General features: G+C 40.7%; 1 protein-coding gene across 1 annotated transcript; it reads right to left on the bottom strand.

The window, feature by feature from the left end:
- Window positions 1-1,251: 1,251 nt before the first annotated feature.
- ywhag1 (3-monooxygenase/tryptophan 5-monooxygenase activation protein, gamma polypeptide 1) lies at window positions 1,252-16,584 on the bottom strand. The gene is made up of 2 exons (XM_040151460.1): window positions 16,359-16,584; window positions 1,252-1,993 (listed from the first exon to the last, which is right to left on the bottom strand). The coding sequence occupies exons 1-2, from the start codon at window positions 16,443-16,445 to the stop codon at window positions 1,337-1,339; spliced, it is 744 nt and encodes a 247-aa protein (XP_040007394.1). The 5' UTR covers window positions 16,446-16,584; the 3' UTR covers window positions 1,252-1,336.
- Window positions 16,585-17,467: the final 883 nt, after the last annotated feature.

Genomic DNA, 17,467 nt, shown 5'->3' with positions numbered 1-17,467 from the left:
TATAAGTTAATAAATTGAAGCTACTGTATAAATACATCACCAGCATGCACAATATTGTATTATGGAGAATATTGGAGCAGTTATCATCTTACACTGAAGAAACAGTATAATAGGCAAGTGCATTTCTTGACCAAGAAGAAACTGAAGACAAAGTAAATCCACAAACCTCAAATCTGCTTTTAGAGCTTCCACTTAACATTGCATGTGCTCTATCCACAAATTGTACTTAGTTCACTAATCGAGTCTGTGGTTCCAGGTGCCGTTTCAGAGATCCTACTGCTTTTTATGAAGATAGCAGAACTGGAGAATAAGGGTGGACTCACATATTATTTCATCATTTTCAAAATCAACACATTTGTTAAAATTTCCATTCATTTTATTTTGCTATCTGGATTTAGTGAATCAAATCGTTTCCTATAAGCATAAGGACCCAATAGAAGTTGTTATAGTAACAACAGTACTGACAATAAGAATTAGGTGTCCAAAAACAGTTAATTTATTCAATAAAGCACATCAGCACATGAGAGGGACAAGCTGCACTAACTTTACTTTATGAATTTGTATTTTTAGTTACAGGATGACTGTGTGACTGAGCTGGACACATACCTGACACAAAGCAAACAAAAACATTTTTTTAATGTTATCTTCAATAACAGAGACAACCTGCTTCTCACTCAGCGATCATAGTGTGGTGCAACTAAAGATGTCGTGTACATTTGATATTACGAGATGAAGTTCGACACCCCTAAAAGCCCATCTTCATCTCGGTAATCCGTCTGCTCTCTCACTCATTCTCTCTCTGTCTCTGTCTTTCTCTCTCACTAAGCAAGGCCATGACATTCAAGGTTACTCTAATTTTCTTGTTGCTCAAGCATTGGAACTCAATTTCTGAATGCTCCTCCCCTCACCAAATACAATAAGACAGCTCAGCTTCATTTGCGCGATAAGACCAGTCTCTGCCAGTGCGAAGCTATCGTTACCCAATAGTCACACTGTGATGAATGACATACCTCTTGCTTCTAAAGTAGTATTTTGGCAAATGCTGCAGAGGCTATCAAGGAAGGGGTTTCATTCTTTTATTGATTTAATTGTACGTTATTTCTCAAACTAAAATTGTCTTCCCTCCTAACTTTTTTTCACTTTTAATTTGTGGAAAAATAAAGAACAGCAGCCACGTTAGTACCATCAGCTAAATTGGCCGCCGATGATCCGCCACCCCCGCCCACCCTCCCTTTTTTTTTTTAATTTCTACGAACTTTTTTTTAAACTATTATTATTATTTTGTCATCATTTGTGAGCGCGCGTGTTGTGTTGGCAGAATGAGGTTTTGGACTCTTTAATTGTTGCCCTCTCCTCCCTCGTCGTCCTGCTGGTCGCTCGTCCACAGCGTCAAGTTGTCTCGTAGCAGCTGCATGATGAGAGTGGAGTCTTTGTAGGAGTCCTCGTTGAGGGTGTCCAGCTCGGCGATGGCGTCATCGAAAGCGGTCTTGGCCAGGTGGCACGCCTGCTCTGGGGCGTTCTGGATCTCGTAGTAGAAGACGGAGTAGTTGAGAGCCAGGCCCAGGCGGATGGGATGGGTGGGCTGCATGTGCTCCTTGCTGATCTCATGGGCTTCACTGTAGGACTTCTCGGAGGACTCCACCACCGAGGCTCTCTTCTCCCCCGTGGCCACCTCGGCCAGGTAGCGATAGTAGTCGCCCTTCATCTTCAGGTAGAACACCTTGCTCTCGTGCTGCGTGTCATTGCAATTCTTGATCAGGAAGTTGTCGAGGAGGTTGAGCACGTCCTGGCAGACTGCCTCGAGCTCTTTCTCGATCTTTTCCCGGTAGGCCCGCACCATCTCGATCTTCTTCTCATTGCCATCGGCCGACGTCTTCTGCTCAATGCTGGAGATGACGCGCCAGGATGAACGCCTCGCCCCAACCACGTTCTTATAGGCCACAGAGAGTAGGTTCCTCTCCTCATTGGATAGTGCTTCATTCAGCTCTGTGACCTAAAAAAAACAAAACAAAGAAAGAAGAATATGCAGGCATGAGCATGTCTTTTTGTCACCTCAATAATCTTATTTATATCAAATATGTGAGGACATGTCTCAAACATTCAAAAGCTGACAACAGGAGAATTATAACTTGTAAAAGGTTCAATAAAATATGACTATCCACACAATAAACAATTACATCTTCTGTGCACAAGTCCACCTATGGCAATACCAAGGTGCAAGGCAACATAAGTAAAGAAATACAAAGCTACAACTAAAAACTGTCACAGATGGCTCTGGAAAAACTCTGCAACACCCAAGACAGCAGTCACTGCATCCAGCAGAACCACGCCTCCAGCAGACTGACATCATCGTCTGAGGTGACCGCTGATTGGCTGTCCGAAGGTCTGAAAGCGGGTTTTGTTTTGTTTTGACAGGCCTCTGTCTGGCTAGAGGATTTAATCCTTTATACCCCACTGGGACTGTGCAGCAGAGGCATCTTTACAGACCCTTTCTGAGTATAAAGCCTGTTGTTACTTTCTTTTTCAGCACAGAATTCAGTTCCATGAGCATACCAAAGCAGGGGGCCCCAGCCAATCACGTGGAACAGCTCTTCACAATGCCTTTACTGAGCACTATATCGGTCAACATAAAATTGCATCTTCGGTTTAAAACTGAGATATGTCCATCTATCTATACTATACACACACACACACACACACACACACACACACACACACACACACACACACATATATATATTTACACATTATATATATATATATATATATATATATATATATATATATGTATAGGTTTAGAATACCTCAGTTGGTACTGAAATTTACATAATTCAATGTATTAGTGTTTCTGAAATTAAAATATAGAGCAAATAAATAATCAATATTTTAGGAATGATGGAATCTAAAATCCTAAATTTAACCCAAATTTTGACTAAGTCAGCAGCTGAACACACTTGTGATGTTCTTTCTATAATTGAAATCAAATATTGTTCAGAAAGTTTGTCGACGAATGTGTTGCACTTGCAGGTAGCTTTCCTTTCACCTTCTGTCCAGTTCATCCCGAACCAGCTCCATGAGGTCTAAGTCTGGAGACTGTGCTGGTCTTCCATCATGAGAAGCCACCATTTAGTTCTTTTCCTCTAATGTTTCGGGTCATTATCTTGCTGTAGGATGAACCCCTGACCAACCAGCCTGTCTTCCTTTGTTACTTGCCTTTTTCACGCCATTCTGATGCCAATATACAGTACTGCTTCCTGCAGTACAGTATTGTCATAATAATGCATCAGAGGGTGTAGTATATGTAGATAGGAAAAATTAAGCTGTTTTATTTACTATATACCCAAAGAAAAACAAACAAACTATAAAGTGTCTTTTGAAAAAAACATGTTGGAAAAGGCCATTAGATAATGCTGGCTTTAATTTTTTATTCCCAAGACACAGAGAAGCCTGATCCTTACTTAGTCTTGGTAATACTGGTGCTTTAACTTCATTCAGAACTTAAAAATTCAAGTACATTACTTTGACCGAGTTTATTTTTTTTCTTAAATTAAACAAAGCACTGTCCCTGTACAACTAAAGAATTGTTCGCTTATTTGGGTTAATGCATGCTCACATGCTTACAATGACAGTGCATGGTCATGTTTAACCGGTATACTATTTACCATGTTCACCATCTTAGTTTAGCATGTTAGCATGCTAACATGTGCTAATTAGGTCTAATTTCAGGGTAAAGCTGAGGTTGATGGGGTTGTCAATAGTTTTGCAGGTATTTGGTCATAAACCAAGTTATTACATTTAATCCTGAGGAGAAAGTGAATGTGTGTACCCTATTTCATAACAATCCACCCAGTAGCTGTTGAGATATTTCACTTAGCCACAAGTCAACCACATGATGGTAAAGAAAAAATCCGGGGATCACCAAAGTCATTATGATTCATGTGAGCCATGAATGTTTGTATGAAATTTTCTGCCGACCCATCCAGTAGCTGTTGAGATATTTCACAGGATAAATGAAAACTATTACCCACTGATGGTGGTAAATGAGAAGTCAGGAGATGAAAGTCATTAAGATTCATCCTCTGGACACCTTGATTATCGGTACCAACTTGTAAGGTAATCCATCTAATAGTTGTTAAGATATTTCACTAAAAATCCCAAATGTCAATCCCATGGTGGTGCTAAGTGAAAAAACAGAATCACCAAGTCACCAGGATCCATCTTTTGGGACCATGAATGTTTTCACAAAATTTCACACCTGTCCATTCAATAGTTGAGATATTTCAGTCTGGACCAAAATGGTGGACAGACCAACCAACAGACTGACACTGCCAATCTTAGAGCCCTGTCGCAGACATATGCAGACATATCGCTAAAAAAAAACATTTCTTATTTGCTTCATTACAGTAAAACTGTTTCCCGTGTTTGTGTATATCATCGTGTTTTTCCTAACCACCCAGGTGGGGTCACACTCTGCTGCCACAGTGATAGAAGGGCACTAACATGGCACTTTTGGAACTTTTTAATCACCTAGTAAGACAAATATTCTCCAGAGATTGTACTGCTTAATGGGTATATGCAGTATCCCCGACACATGGTGGAGCCTCAGTGTCTTGCTCAAGGACACTGACACAGTGGAAAGCTTAATCATGTGACCTTTGAGGTGCATTGAGGTCACTATGAGCTAGCAGCTGTGTCACTCTGCTTTGGTTTGACTCCAGAAGCACATAGTAGCTGCTAATCCATGTTGCAGTTGTTACTACAGTCTCTATTGACACAAATGTAGGACTTATCATGTGCTCATCTGATAAACTCTTTATCAACATACGTAAACCCTTACATATGTCCACATCCATCTTTCACTTTAATTCTATGTGCTCGGTGATACATAAAATAGAAATCAAAGCAGCAGACCTGACTATACTCATCAATAAGATTATTTGAACTGTAAAAGGGAGGGAGTAGAGGGCAAAGAACAATCTCCTGTTTCCATGTTGACAGCAAAATCTGTTTTGTTTGTGAGAGCCATATTGTCTCTGCTGGAGACACTGGCCACAAGCTACTAATACTAAGGATGCTGACATGGCTGACGGTACGGAGAAAGCTGCTATGCTTTAGGTGGGGATAAGTGCAAACAAACCACTCTATATCTTGCACCTTTAAACCAACTCATATACTGGGAAACATGGAAGGACTCCACAAAACCAAAAGCAACCTTTTCACTTCGGTCATGTTTCAGCCTTGCTTAGTGGCATGCAGAGCCTGAGGATGGTGATGTCAGTCAGTTGGTTTTTCTGCCTTGTCTGTTTACTGAACACATCCATGCATGATGAACCATTTCCATTTTGAGAAATCCATGAGCTTTCCTCACCACCATCCGTCTGTCAGCTCTGTAGCGTTAAATATGAATAACTGCATGTCCATGACATTTTGAATGGTGATGTCAGTCAGTCCACCACTTTCATCCAGACTGAAATATCTAAACAACTATTGGATAAAATGTCATGAAATTTGGTACAAACATTTTTAGTTCTGAGTGAAAAATCTTGACTACTATTGGATAAACTGCTTTAAAATTTATTACAGCTATTCGAGGTCCCAAGAGACTAAAATCTACTGACTTTGCCGATCCCTTAACTTTTCATCCAGTGACTTTATCAGATCAAAATTTCAATTTGTCTGATTCATCACTTTGCTTTATGACCAAATACCTGCCAAACTAATGGCATTCCCATCACCCTCTGCTGCACTTTGTTCTAAGCACTAATTAGCAAATGTTATCATGCTAACATGCTAAAATAATATTCTGAATTTTGTAAATATTACCTGCTAGACATCAGCACAGTACCACTGTCACCATGAGCATGAGAATGTTAACATTTAGCTCAAAGCAGCATTGTGCCTAAAGTATAGCCTCACAATGTTGCTTGCATGGCTATAGACTGTAGTTTTCTGGATATTCATGGTCACCAGATGAGGAACCCTTCTCATTGTTGACTGTTTTAATTACACCAAAATCTAGGCAGATTACCATGAACTATAATAAAAACCAATGGCATTCTAGTTTATCTCTGCCTGTTTCAGACATTACATGGACATTGTCCTCTGTTGCCACCCCAAGGCCAAATGATCAACTTGGCCCAAGAGACAACTACTGTCCAGATTGACATGAAATTTACAGTGGACTTTCATGCACTCCGGAGGAAGCAAACCTATCATGTGACTTGTTCTGTAAAGCCATCCTGAGGTGAAACTTTACATTTTTCAACACCTTGTGAGTAAAGCTCTAGCAGCTAAACCATCAGTATACTTTTCCTTCCTTCTTTTGCATTGTAATGAACAATGCAGCCTCTAGAGGGCGGGAGACATTTATGCTTGTTCACTAAGGCGTGTTTCTACACAAAACACTGTAAAACTTACAACTGTCATAACTAAAATAACCTCTGTACTGGCAAACATTAAAATGGCATCCATTGCGTAATCATCCCACTTACACGCCCAGGAGAAAGTCACAATGCCCCCCATTAGTCATCCCTGAAGCAAAGCCTCGGCTCTATAAAGCCCTATGCCTCAGTCCATTAAATTAAAATTAGTGTAAACGAGTATCTGACCTATGGCGAATGCAACCAGAAGAGTGGGTCAGCACTGGAGCAACAGAGAGGTCAGAAAAACGAGGCCTAAACAACCCATCTGTAAAAACATGGCTGTCATTGTTTCAGAAGGCTGCAGGGTGAGCAGAAAGCCCTGACGGAAGCTGTGGTGCAGGGATGACAATAGAGCTCTGTCTACCCATAAAGCTCATCAATTGCGCCTGCTCTCTCGTGACTCATCCTTACACAAGGCAGTCAAACTTCCAAACAACTGAGTGTTAATTCAAACAAAGGCCAGCTAGGACAATCAATAACTTCCTCTTTGACAGCTCTCTGCATGGCCATTAATATCCACAGGACAGACACAGTAAGAGCTGCAGGGCTGGGGGAGTGAGAGGATCTGTTGGGCCTCAGTAGAGGCTAGGCTAGAACTCAATGCCCGCTACCTTATATTTCCATTTAATAGGTTACAAGTCACATAATGAAGGCTTGCTACAGTCCCACAGCTTCCCATTTTTCTTCCTGTTCAGTGCTTTCCTTCTGTCTTTTCCCTGCTCATTTGCTCTCACTCCCCATTTTCCTAACCTGATTTGAAAACCCCCCTGCTGACCCTCTTTCTGGCAACTGAGCATAAAGGCGCCGTGGACTACCTGACGTCACTGGCAGTGTGAATAGGGCTGGCTGGTTTAGCTACAAAGAGTCTGGTACTAGAAAAGGGGGATGCAAGGCAGCGTATGCGCATGTCTAAGTAATGTTGGTGGAGAGGGAGCTTCAGGTACCTCTTTGTTGCTACGCTACCACATATGACAGTAGTTTTTCCTTGATTACAGCTGATATCCAAAAATGAGACACCTAAAATGTTGATCACTCAAAACAAATGGGAAAGATATGTAGACCTAATTAGGCGACTGGACTGGCATGGGGAGAGGCCAAACACTACTTCAATGTAAGCTGGGGCCTCTCTGTTAGTACTCTGCTGTGATTTAAAAAAAAAAAAAAAAAAGACAAAGAATACAATGTGACCAAAAGTAAAAATAAAAAAAATGCCCTATTACATGCTGGTACATGTTTCAAATATCACTGTGAGTAAGTAATGGCTTAATAAAAAAATATAATGGGTGTACAGTACAAGACTGTTGTGTTCAGCCCACATTCTTTCCTGCTTAGCTGTTACTGTCAAAGGCAGATGTGTTCTCAGAGGTCAAAGACGGGTTATGGCCGTATCACCCTTTCACTTCTATGACACATAAAAAAATAACAGATCTGTCTGAATATAGTATTAGTAAACTGCCATTTGTATGTATTAACGGTTATGTGCTATAAAATTACTATGAACTCACATTAGGTGAACAAAAATAAATTATACCGTTGGGTTTAATGTAACTTCTTCACTTCCAGATCACAGTTTGGTGTCTCTACAGTCTCATCACATATTAACAAATAGTATTACTAACAATGATAGTACGAATAGTATTGGGTAATTGCATTACTAATACTTGGTTATAGTCTGTCTCAGGGCCACAAGCTGATGCTTCACACTTGTTTAGAGTTGGACCATCTTCTAGGAACCCAGATCTTGTCAAAATCAATCTTTTCATACTTCCCAGTTCTTCCCAGGTAATAACCCTGTAAATTCATTCAGGTGCATGAAATTCCCAACAAATAACCCTCATCATAGTGCCAAAGCAATAACGCAACAACTTCAACCATTCTTCTATAAACATTAAATGTAGCATCAAGTGACATTTCACTCCATCAACTAAGAAGAAAATACACAAGAACCTAGCAAAAGTTATATTAAAAAAAAAAAGCATATTTTTTGCAGGATAGAAAGAAACACAGTTCTAGTGTTCAGTAAATCCTAACATTTTTAAAAAACCACTGTTAAGATGATAGAACAGTGTCCTTGTTTGGCCCAGAGTCCTTGCTGACCTTGCCAGTACCTAGAAAGCATTACTGTGCTACAATTGTGTCACTGACATTACTACAGTATAACTGAAGGAATGGGACACTGAGGAATGACTGTGTCTCCATTTAAGACAATTTCACATTTATTCAACATCTGTGAGTACTAGATATTGGCAGACACTGCTGCCAAATCTCATCTGATCTATCTATGTATGGAATCTTGTTTGAATGCTGAGGGAGAAAATTTTCAACTTAGGAGTGGGCGTTCAGACCGAGTCTCTGTTGGATGGAACACGTTGCTTCAGGCACTGGTAGGAAGTGCCTTTTTTTGTTTTGTTTAAATTTTTTTTTTTTTACTAAACTTTATTCATATCGGCATTCAAAAAATTAGCCAGTGTATTCTGCATCATTTAATGTTGTATTCTGGTTGGTTGGTTTGGAGACCTGGACAGTAGCAGCAGTCAAACTGTGAAAATTTGATCCTAAATTTCTGTCGCTGTCGTCAGCTGTCTTTGGTCGCCAAATCGATTGTCGTGGACGGGTCTCACAGTGCGATTTAGGACCATTGTTTCGGATTGACAGCAGCAGATTTCGCCACGTTTCTCTCAAAACTGTCAGTTTACGTCTCAAACAGCCGAAAACCGCAGTGTATAGGGGCCTTTAAAGGCCCTCTTTGGAGTTTTTACTCCAAACCACTAGTGCTATGGAGCAATGTTTTAACGAGTGGGTCCCCGTTTTGTTTGTATCCCCCAGACACACATAGGTGGTGAAATTTACATTGTGCCATTGGTTTCACAATATTCTGTTGATTAAGAGTTGTTGGTCGTAATGCACAAGGAAATGTAGCAGTGTGTAAACCAGTGTTTCTCAAACTTCTTCTGGCATGGCCCCCTTCAGAAGCTGAAAAAAGTTCACACTCCTACCTAATCTTTATCAATCATTAACAAAGATAGAGTAAACAAATAAAAAAGGATCCAAGTTGAATTTTAGTGAAATAAAGTTCAGTACGATAGCATCAGCAAACTCCTGTTTGTTTATTTTCCCTACATAAATCATATTCATTAGGCCTAATTTCAGTCCTTATTTTTCCCCAGGTCATCCATGCCCCCCCTGCAGTGGCTCTATGCCTCCCAAAGGGGGGCTCATTCCCCAGTTTGAGAACCACTGGTGAAGATAAGACTGCTAACAAGTTACAATGCACAATTTAAGATAATAAAGAAATTGGCTATGCAAATGTTTCATGAGGAAGGAAATACATTCAACACATTTCTTACACCAACAGAATACCCACAATGTCTTTTCATGAGAAACACTATGTAAACATGAATTGTGTTTGTTTATTAAAAAAAAAAAAAAAACTTGACAAAGCAGCTTTAATAATGACTTGCTGATGACCTGGGCTATAACAGATTTTGGAAGTGTGGAAAAAAAACGTTTTGGTAATTTGTATTAATAAATGTAGGCTTTTTGTCAGAGACAACACCTGGAGGAGAAATGTGAATATCCTACCAGCAAACACCAGTCTGTACACGTTTTCACACTCCACACTGAGAAGATATTTTCAGTAGCTACATGAATGTTCTCTACTTATTCCTCTTTTTAGCAGTTCTTCCTTTCTTTTAAAATATAACACAAATACAGGTCGATGACAATATGATTCCTTATAATGCCGCTTGCACTAATGTCCCTGCACTCAATTAAAATGAATAAGCAAGGGATGGCATTCATCGGAGCAACTCAATGATGCTACAATATAATGAGGTACTGCTGAACTTGAGAGGAATATCACTCAGATCAATTCTGCACATGTTCCTGCAACTTTATGTAAGGCTCTTCTGAAGATGTTTCTTGCTTGTTGATTAATCTGTTTTTTCGTTGTGCCTTTGTGACTCTCCACTGAGTCAAGACACATTTCTGGACACCCTGAAATGTCCTTATATGGTATTGGCTGCATTCAGAAATGGACTGAGATTTAGGAGAAAGTTCATACTTTAGAGATAAAGAAATTGAAGTTTGATTTTTCCAATGCCTTCTGGACAAAAACTGCAAGATGAGGATGATGAGGATGAACTAGAGCAGGAAATGGAGACTGAGAGAAGACAGACATTTTCTGGGGCTATAACCCCATTTCCTAGTTTAGCACACTGGTTGTATCTAACATGAAGCTCAGCATAGGTGTCAAATAAAAAAAATCTCAGTCTTCCATTCACATCATGGGCACATTTTGAGAATATAAATCTCATTTGATCTTGAAGATATCTCCCACAAGATGCACCATCCCACTCACACCCACTCCTTTGGAGATTTTGATCACTCCTGCACACAACAATGCTTTCTATTGAAAATGTGTCTTGTTGCAAAAATAAGACATCGGTAACCCGTGGATTTTGATTTAAGTGGTGAGAGCTCACAGTGACTGAAAATATTATGGATCAAGTCCGTGTTTTTCTACTAACTTATGTTGTTTCCCATAGCAACAGACAAATTAGATGCTGGAGTGTCAGACTTCAGAGTAGCAGTGATGGTGTGTTTCTGGCAATTTTAAAAAAATGTTACTGACATTTAAATGTACCAGTCTACAGAAGAAATTAATAGTAATTTTGTTTATTTCAGTATGTGGTGGTATATGGTTCCATACATTGCATTTACAGTATATGGATAGTTAAATCTAACAATAACAACCTGTCATATTTTTATATATTACAGTTCTGCAGTCATCCTACAATGAGAGATGCTGACCACTCAATACCACCCACACCGGAACAAACATATTCTGCATCCGCAACATTTGTACTGGGTCCTGTGGGACCTCCAGGATCACTCACTGCTGGTACTGACACAGAGCATATGGCTTGGGACTACACTATATCTGTGATTATTCATGTGTGGGAAACATCTGGTTTTACAGCTTATCTTAAAACAGTTTAAATTAAGGAAGTTGGATAATTTTGGATTTAAAGACATATAAACATTGGTGTCCACCATTTTTGAAAAAAAAAAACTACTTGTTTATCCAATGCAGCAAATCACTACATAGAATAGTCAATATATATGAAACATACATACAAACATACAATACGAAATAGCTGCAGCACAGTGCATTTCCATGGGGAAATAATGCATTCAAATCACTATGCGTGATGGAAGCCCTTGTTCTCTGTGCCATGCACTTACTAAGTCACAGAAGTAAGATCTCCAGCTGGATGTATGTGTCAAAGTTTATTCAAAATAATGGAGTCATGTTCACATCATATGGGAAGAATGGTAGAGATAGGAAAGACTCCCATGTTCTTGACATAAAAGTGTTTGAAAAGAAAAATCCGCTTTTTAGGTTGTAATTACGACTTGGATGTTGCGATAAACAGCATTTACATGTCAGAAACTGATAATTATTGTAACTGATATGACCTGGTGTAAGGCCAAATTAGACAATATTATCCGAGAATATTGATAACAATGTTGAATAATAATTATGGATTAATTCTATGGTGGGTTATTTGATTTGGTTACATATAGTGGGATAGCACAGTATAAACGATAGACAGAGGTAAAAATGGTCTCTTAGCTGCTGTTAGATGTCAGATGCTGGGATCTTTTGCTCTGCATTTTTTTGAGAAATGACTCAAACCCACGTGTGAATTGTCTGGAAAGAGCAACGAGCATCATTTAAAATGGTTCCTTGACCTCCATCCCAACTTGGACACTGCACTGCTTTAGTGATCAAGATGGGGATTTCAACTAATTTTATTATGAACACTTGAGTACAACCTGCCTAGTTTCAAAAGAGAGCCAGTAAGAATGGGGGGGGGGGGGGGGTAAATTGAAACTTAACCTTAACCTTTATTTTATAGTTACTAACTATGTAACTCTGTAGTTTAGCAGTCATTTGTATGTAGCTACAGTTGCAGAATAATGTCTTTGAGAGCAATGATGCTCAGGTATTAACTTGTAAAAGCGGTCAAACCCAGGTTGAACATGCATCATACCTGGGTTTTTATGAGAGGAGTGTAAGCCTTGTGTGGTTTGGAAACAGCAAGTGTTATATTTTGCCGCTTCAAAAAATAACTTGACATTTAGTGTTATTTTTTTGCGAGTAAAAGTTGAAAGTTTCCCCAAAAATGGAAAATTAGGTATTTTCAATCCTCTAACATAGAAATAGTCAAGTCACACACCAAACTGTGCGAGAACCAATTGGAAAGTCACTGAATTCAAAATGTAATGGTGTCCTTTTAACAGATTCTCTGTGAGCACTGAAAATGATAATTACTATTAAACCATATTTTAGCAGAATGACAATTTTCCCTGATAAAACTGAGCACGTGGCTCAAAAAATACATTTCAATACACCTTCTTTTATCAGTATTATTAAATCTATATGTACCTTCTTTGTCTCTACATGTTGAGTTCAATGGTGAATGAAATTGAAAGGAAGGCAAAGGGTACCTACAAGGTAGAAAAACACATTCAAAAATCTCAATAAATGTTTTTCTCCCCAAGAAAATAAAATGCATAAGGTTTGAAGTGGATATGGACTGGGCTGTGACATGCAAAAATGCTGGCGTTATCCTGTAACAGATACTCTCTTACAATAAAATCCGTGTATTGATTTAGGTTTATTAGGCCAGCCTTTACGAATGAATCATTACTATATGAAAGGGCTGAGGCAATGTGCCCGTGTGGATTCTATGATGTAATAGTTTCATCAAATATGCATACTGTAGTACTGGGATCTTTTAAAATGGATATTCAATATACACTCTCCAAAATGACTTTTAAAAACAAATTCCTCATCAATGGTCCATCAATGGATCACATTTTGTGGCGTGTTGTTCAGATAACACGAATAGGTATTAGTTACATGGGGAGTATGTCAATTTTGTGGCAGTTACCAGAGCATGGTAATGCTCTCCAGGTGAAATCCTCATGGATGGCAAGGATTTTAGCTCTGGAGAAATTTTGTGATGGCATCGTCTTCATCTTCGTCCAAGGTATTTGAGGGTCGGATGTTTGAGTTGCTAAGAGATACCCAAACATTTACCAAATTAATGTGGGACAAATCATAGATTTTTCCAAGCTATTTTTCGTGAATTTCTTTGGCTTTTAAACATTCACTCTAAATAATTAATAGTAAAAGCATTTTTTGAACAATTATAAATCTCATTTTCACTTATTATGTCTTTTTCTTTCAGAAGTCTAGTTCCTAACTCTTGGTCCAAGGCTAATAGAAGGGCTTTGCAAATTTAATGCAAGTTGGAGACCCGCACATAGCAAATTGTGTGCTCTTTAGATTAAAGGAGAATGCACAACAGTGACACATCTGTGGCTGATCTGATCTGCAACTGGGTCTGCATAACCAGTTACTTACATTGTTACTTACACTCATAGTTGTCCCCATCAGACAGAAAGCGGACAAGCAGAATTTAAGGCTGCTCTCAAATCAGTGATGTAATATGTAGCTTGTAAAAATGATTTTGGAAAAAAATGGGAGACCTGACAAGTGCTGGAACATTTCTGTTGGATGTAAAAGTTCGGACGAATAATATAAGGCGACAACTGTGTGTCTCATTTACTATTGGTATGAAGACTAAAACCCTGCTTTTTAGCTCCCAAATAGTGAAAAGCCCCAAATAGTGAAATGTCCCGTATAGTTAGAATAACTATATAACTATCAGAATAACTGATTCCTTTGTCCCTGATTTTTTTCTTAAAGAAATTAGGGACTCAGTTGTTGAAGCTGTAAAACATAATTAACGGTGGAACATGCTCTTCTAATATCTGTTTCACTATAATCTTACAAGGTGGTGGTAAAAATACAGCACTAACAGCAGCCAATCAACATTACCATTCATTTTGGTTGTGCCTGGTTCCTGACTCGTTGCGTTAAAGTCCTCCCGAGGATAGGTGCAGCGTCGTGTTCTGTGATCCTGGTTATTTGGCTCCGTTGCCACCCGCGCGGTTACCATGCCTGCAGTGGCAAGGGATTCCCCTCAAATGATGGGCGAGGCAGCAGACACACCCCGCTGCCCAGTGCTGCAGAGAGACTGGCTGGGTGAGGGGCAGCTCTCTCTCTGACTCGGCATAATTGGAAGGGGTGGAGCCCGGCCCCCTCTGGTATTACCGCTACAGCCTGGTCCTAAAGAGCAGTGCACACTATGGCCTTTAAACATGCTGACAGCTTAAATGTTGACTCCTGGAATTGAAGCTGATATAGAAAAAGTACCTTCCGCTTATTTTGCTTTCTCTACTATTAAACACAACCACTGTCCTACACAGCGCGGGCATACATTGAGGCTACTGTTGGGAGGGCTGGCCTTTGTTAACAAAAGCAAACAGGTATGACTTCGAAAATATAGGGTAAGTAAATCTATGATCATTTTTGGATGGAAATTACAGAGATATGACACCAAAAAGCACTAGCCTTTTCATACATAATAAAAATGGATGGTAATGGCTACTAGAAAGTCTTATATTATCACTTAAAAGTCTTTATTAGTGACCGCAGACACAATGTGAGCCTTCACAAGGATATTAAGGCCAATATTTGAAATAAAGGAGAGTGAGCCTTGTCACACATCCCACCGTTCCCAGACTTCCCCTGCCAATTCGTCCATTCCTCTGTGATGGTGTTGTGCAGATACTGATGATATAGTGAGATGCAGCCTTTTGTGAAGCTGTGATAAAGGGCTGCCTCTGAAATGGTGCACTACGGGTGGGCCTGTGATGCATCTTGGCAGATGCTGCGGCACGCCTCTGTGTGGGAACCTGCTGCAAGAGGTCGAGGACGCAGGGATGCGGTTGCTACACAGCGTCGATTAATACCAGCAGTCCGTCATGCTAGAGCTCGCAGACACAAGCGAGCATTTGCTGCAATATGACATCTACAGAGCTTTCTGGAAAGCTGTCCGTCCACCAACACCCACGTCTGAGAGGTGAACGCTTCGTAGCTTGTGCGCTGCTTCTGCGCAAATCGATCGCGATCAACCTTCAGCCAACATTGCTCTTTCCAATGCGCCAACGGTGTAGCAGTAAGGGGGACAGTGCCTGGCTGCCTCTCCACACCAAGCTAGGGAGAAGCGGTGTCACCCCCTAAATCCACGGCTCGTTATTTGGTGCTCAGCATCATGTAAACCGGAACACGACCATCAGGACAGCCAACGATGTCACTCTCATCATCGTGGTACCACCTAGCCCGTCCTTTGCTCCGCCAGTATGCGCATCTTTCGACGTGATCCTTTTCCATACTCTCTCATTGTTAAGGCCACATTTGCTCCAGACAGACGGTTAAATCGCGTCTTAGTGTTATTTCTGTGCGTTATTTGCCTCGGTTCTTTTGCAGCCCGGCAGCCTGGCCATTTATAAAGGAGCCGGGCCAAAGGCACCGCCCCAAGATCAAACAGTCCGCATTTCAGACCACCACAGTCCACCGCAACACACCGCCAATAAAACCCGTTTGATTTACTGTGAATTCGTCACGTCAACTGAGCCTCGTTACACCCAAGCGATGTAACTAATAGGTCTGAAGTGCCTGGTGAAATGTGAACATAGGCTTTACGGGCCTTGCGGTCCTGTTCAAAATGATGCTGCCCAAATCCTACTATAGCAGTCCTTTATTATGCTCACAATTACGCCTGTCTCATGAATGTAGTCTTTAATCAGAACTTTCATACACCAATTTTATGTGGCTGACGCGTTTCAGTCAAAATGTGCTCTAACACAGAGGGCTCAGTCCCCTCACTGCGTATTCCTGCCCTGGTGCTAGCTTAACTAGCGTTTACGCATTTTCCCACAAATACCCAGACATAGAATTTACCAAAAAAAAAAAGGTCCAGAGAAGAAAGGTCATTACAGAGGAAGCCTACTTACCGATTTCATGGCTGCTGCCATATCATCATACCTCTCTGCCTGCTCGGCCAGCCTGGCTTTCTGCACCAGTTGCTCGCGGTCTACCATTTTAGATGTCGTGTGCGTGTGTGCTGCCGTCCTGTGCGTTTCGGAGCTAAAAGTCGTGCTATGAATGTCTGAATGCAGAGTAGCGACGCCGGGTCCTCGCGCTGCAGCTGCTGCCTGCCGTCTGTGTGCCTGCCGACGGGACACCCCTCCCCCTCCGAGCACTTTCCCTCGGTTGTGTCACCACCCAAAAAGGCGTGTCCTCGCAGAGTGATGTAACGACCCTGGCAGCCCAGAGAAAGCGACAGTACAGCCCACTCCCCCACAGTCAGGCAATGTAGGGTTTACACTGCAAACATCCGAGGAAAAGGAGGTCTTTTTTTTTTTTTTTTTTTTAGATAGTGGTGATATGTAATGTAGTGGTACATGCTTACGGACGGTTCTATGTACTGTACTCACAGGGCAAAAAGCAAAGCATGACTACCAACCAGACAAATGCCAGCTACCTTCGGAACCAGACCCCCCCCCCCTCCCCAAAAAAAGGCCCAACGATGACTTAAGACATATGGCACCATGCACCACAATAGCAACTAACATGATAAGGCCTGGCCTGATCTTGAGGGACTTGAGGAGGTGCTCTGTATCGAAAGACCTCAGTTATTTCAGATGATGTAATGTTTACATGATTCATTTGTGTGTAATCAGATTACCACACAGCAAACCTTGTCATGTAACATTCTGGCACAGGGCACCATTCCAAAGAGCGAGGGATGAACACAGGGGTTAATGGGGCCCAGCCCATTTCTGTCCAGGGGCCTCCTACCATGTTTGTCCAGGTATGGCCGGGACATACTGGATATAATGTTCAATCTACAATATCTGTAACAGCTAAATAAGATGAAATGTTCTACAAGGGATTTTAATAAAAATGATTATAGTCAATGAAACCGATTTCCTGTCCTCAGGTCTGATTGGCTGAGTCACCTTCATAGCCTCTGTAGCCAATAAAGAAAAGGCACCTGTGCCCACAGAGCATTGACATTACTGCAACATTATTGCATGGCAGAGGAGAATCATAACAGCAA

This window comes from Xiphias gladius, chromosome 17 (genome assembly GCF_016859285.1).
Source record: "Xiphias gladius isolate SHS-SW01 ecotype Sanya breed wild chromosome 17, ASM1685928v1, whole genome shotgun sequence".
NCBI lineage: Eukaryota > Metazoa > Chordata > Actinopteri > Istiophoriformes > Xiphiidae > Xiphias > Xiphias gladius.
The sequence above is the reverse complement of the archived record's forward strand: the minus strand, read 5'-3'. Positions and strand labels throughout refer to the sequence as shown.

Bases quoted from the DNA above. Each gene is read 5' to 3' on its own strand.
- ywhag1 (XM_040151460.1), bottom strand. From the start codon at position 16,445: ATGGTAGACCGCGAGCAACTGGTGCAGAAAGCCAGGCTGGCCGAGCAG. The intron at 1,994-16,358 runs GTAAGTAGGCTT...TGTTTTTTTTAG, and splicing joins TGGCAGCAGCCATGAAATCG to GTCACAGAGCTGAATGAAGC.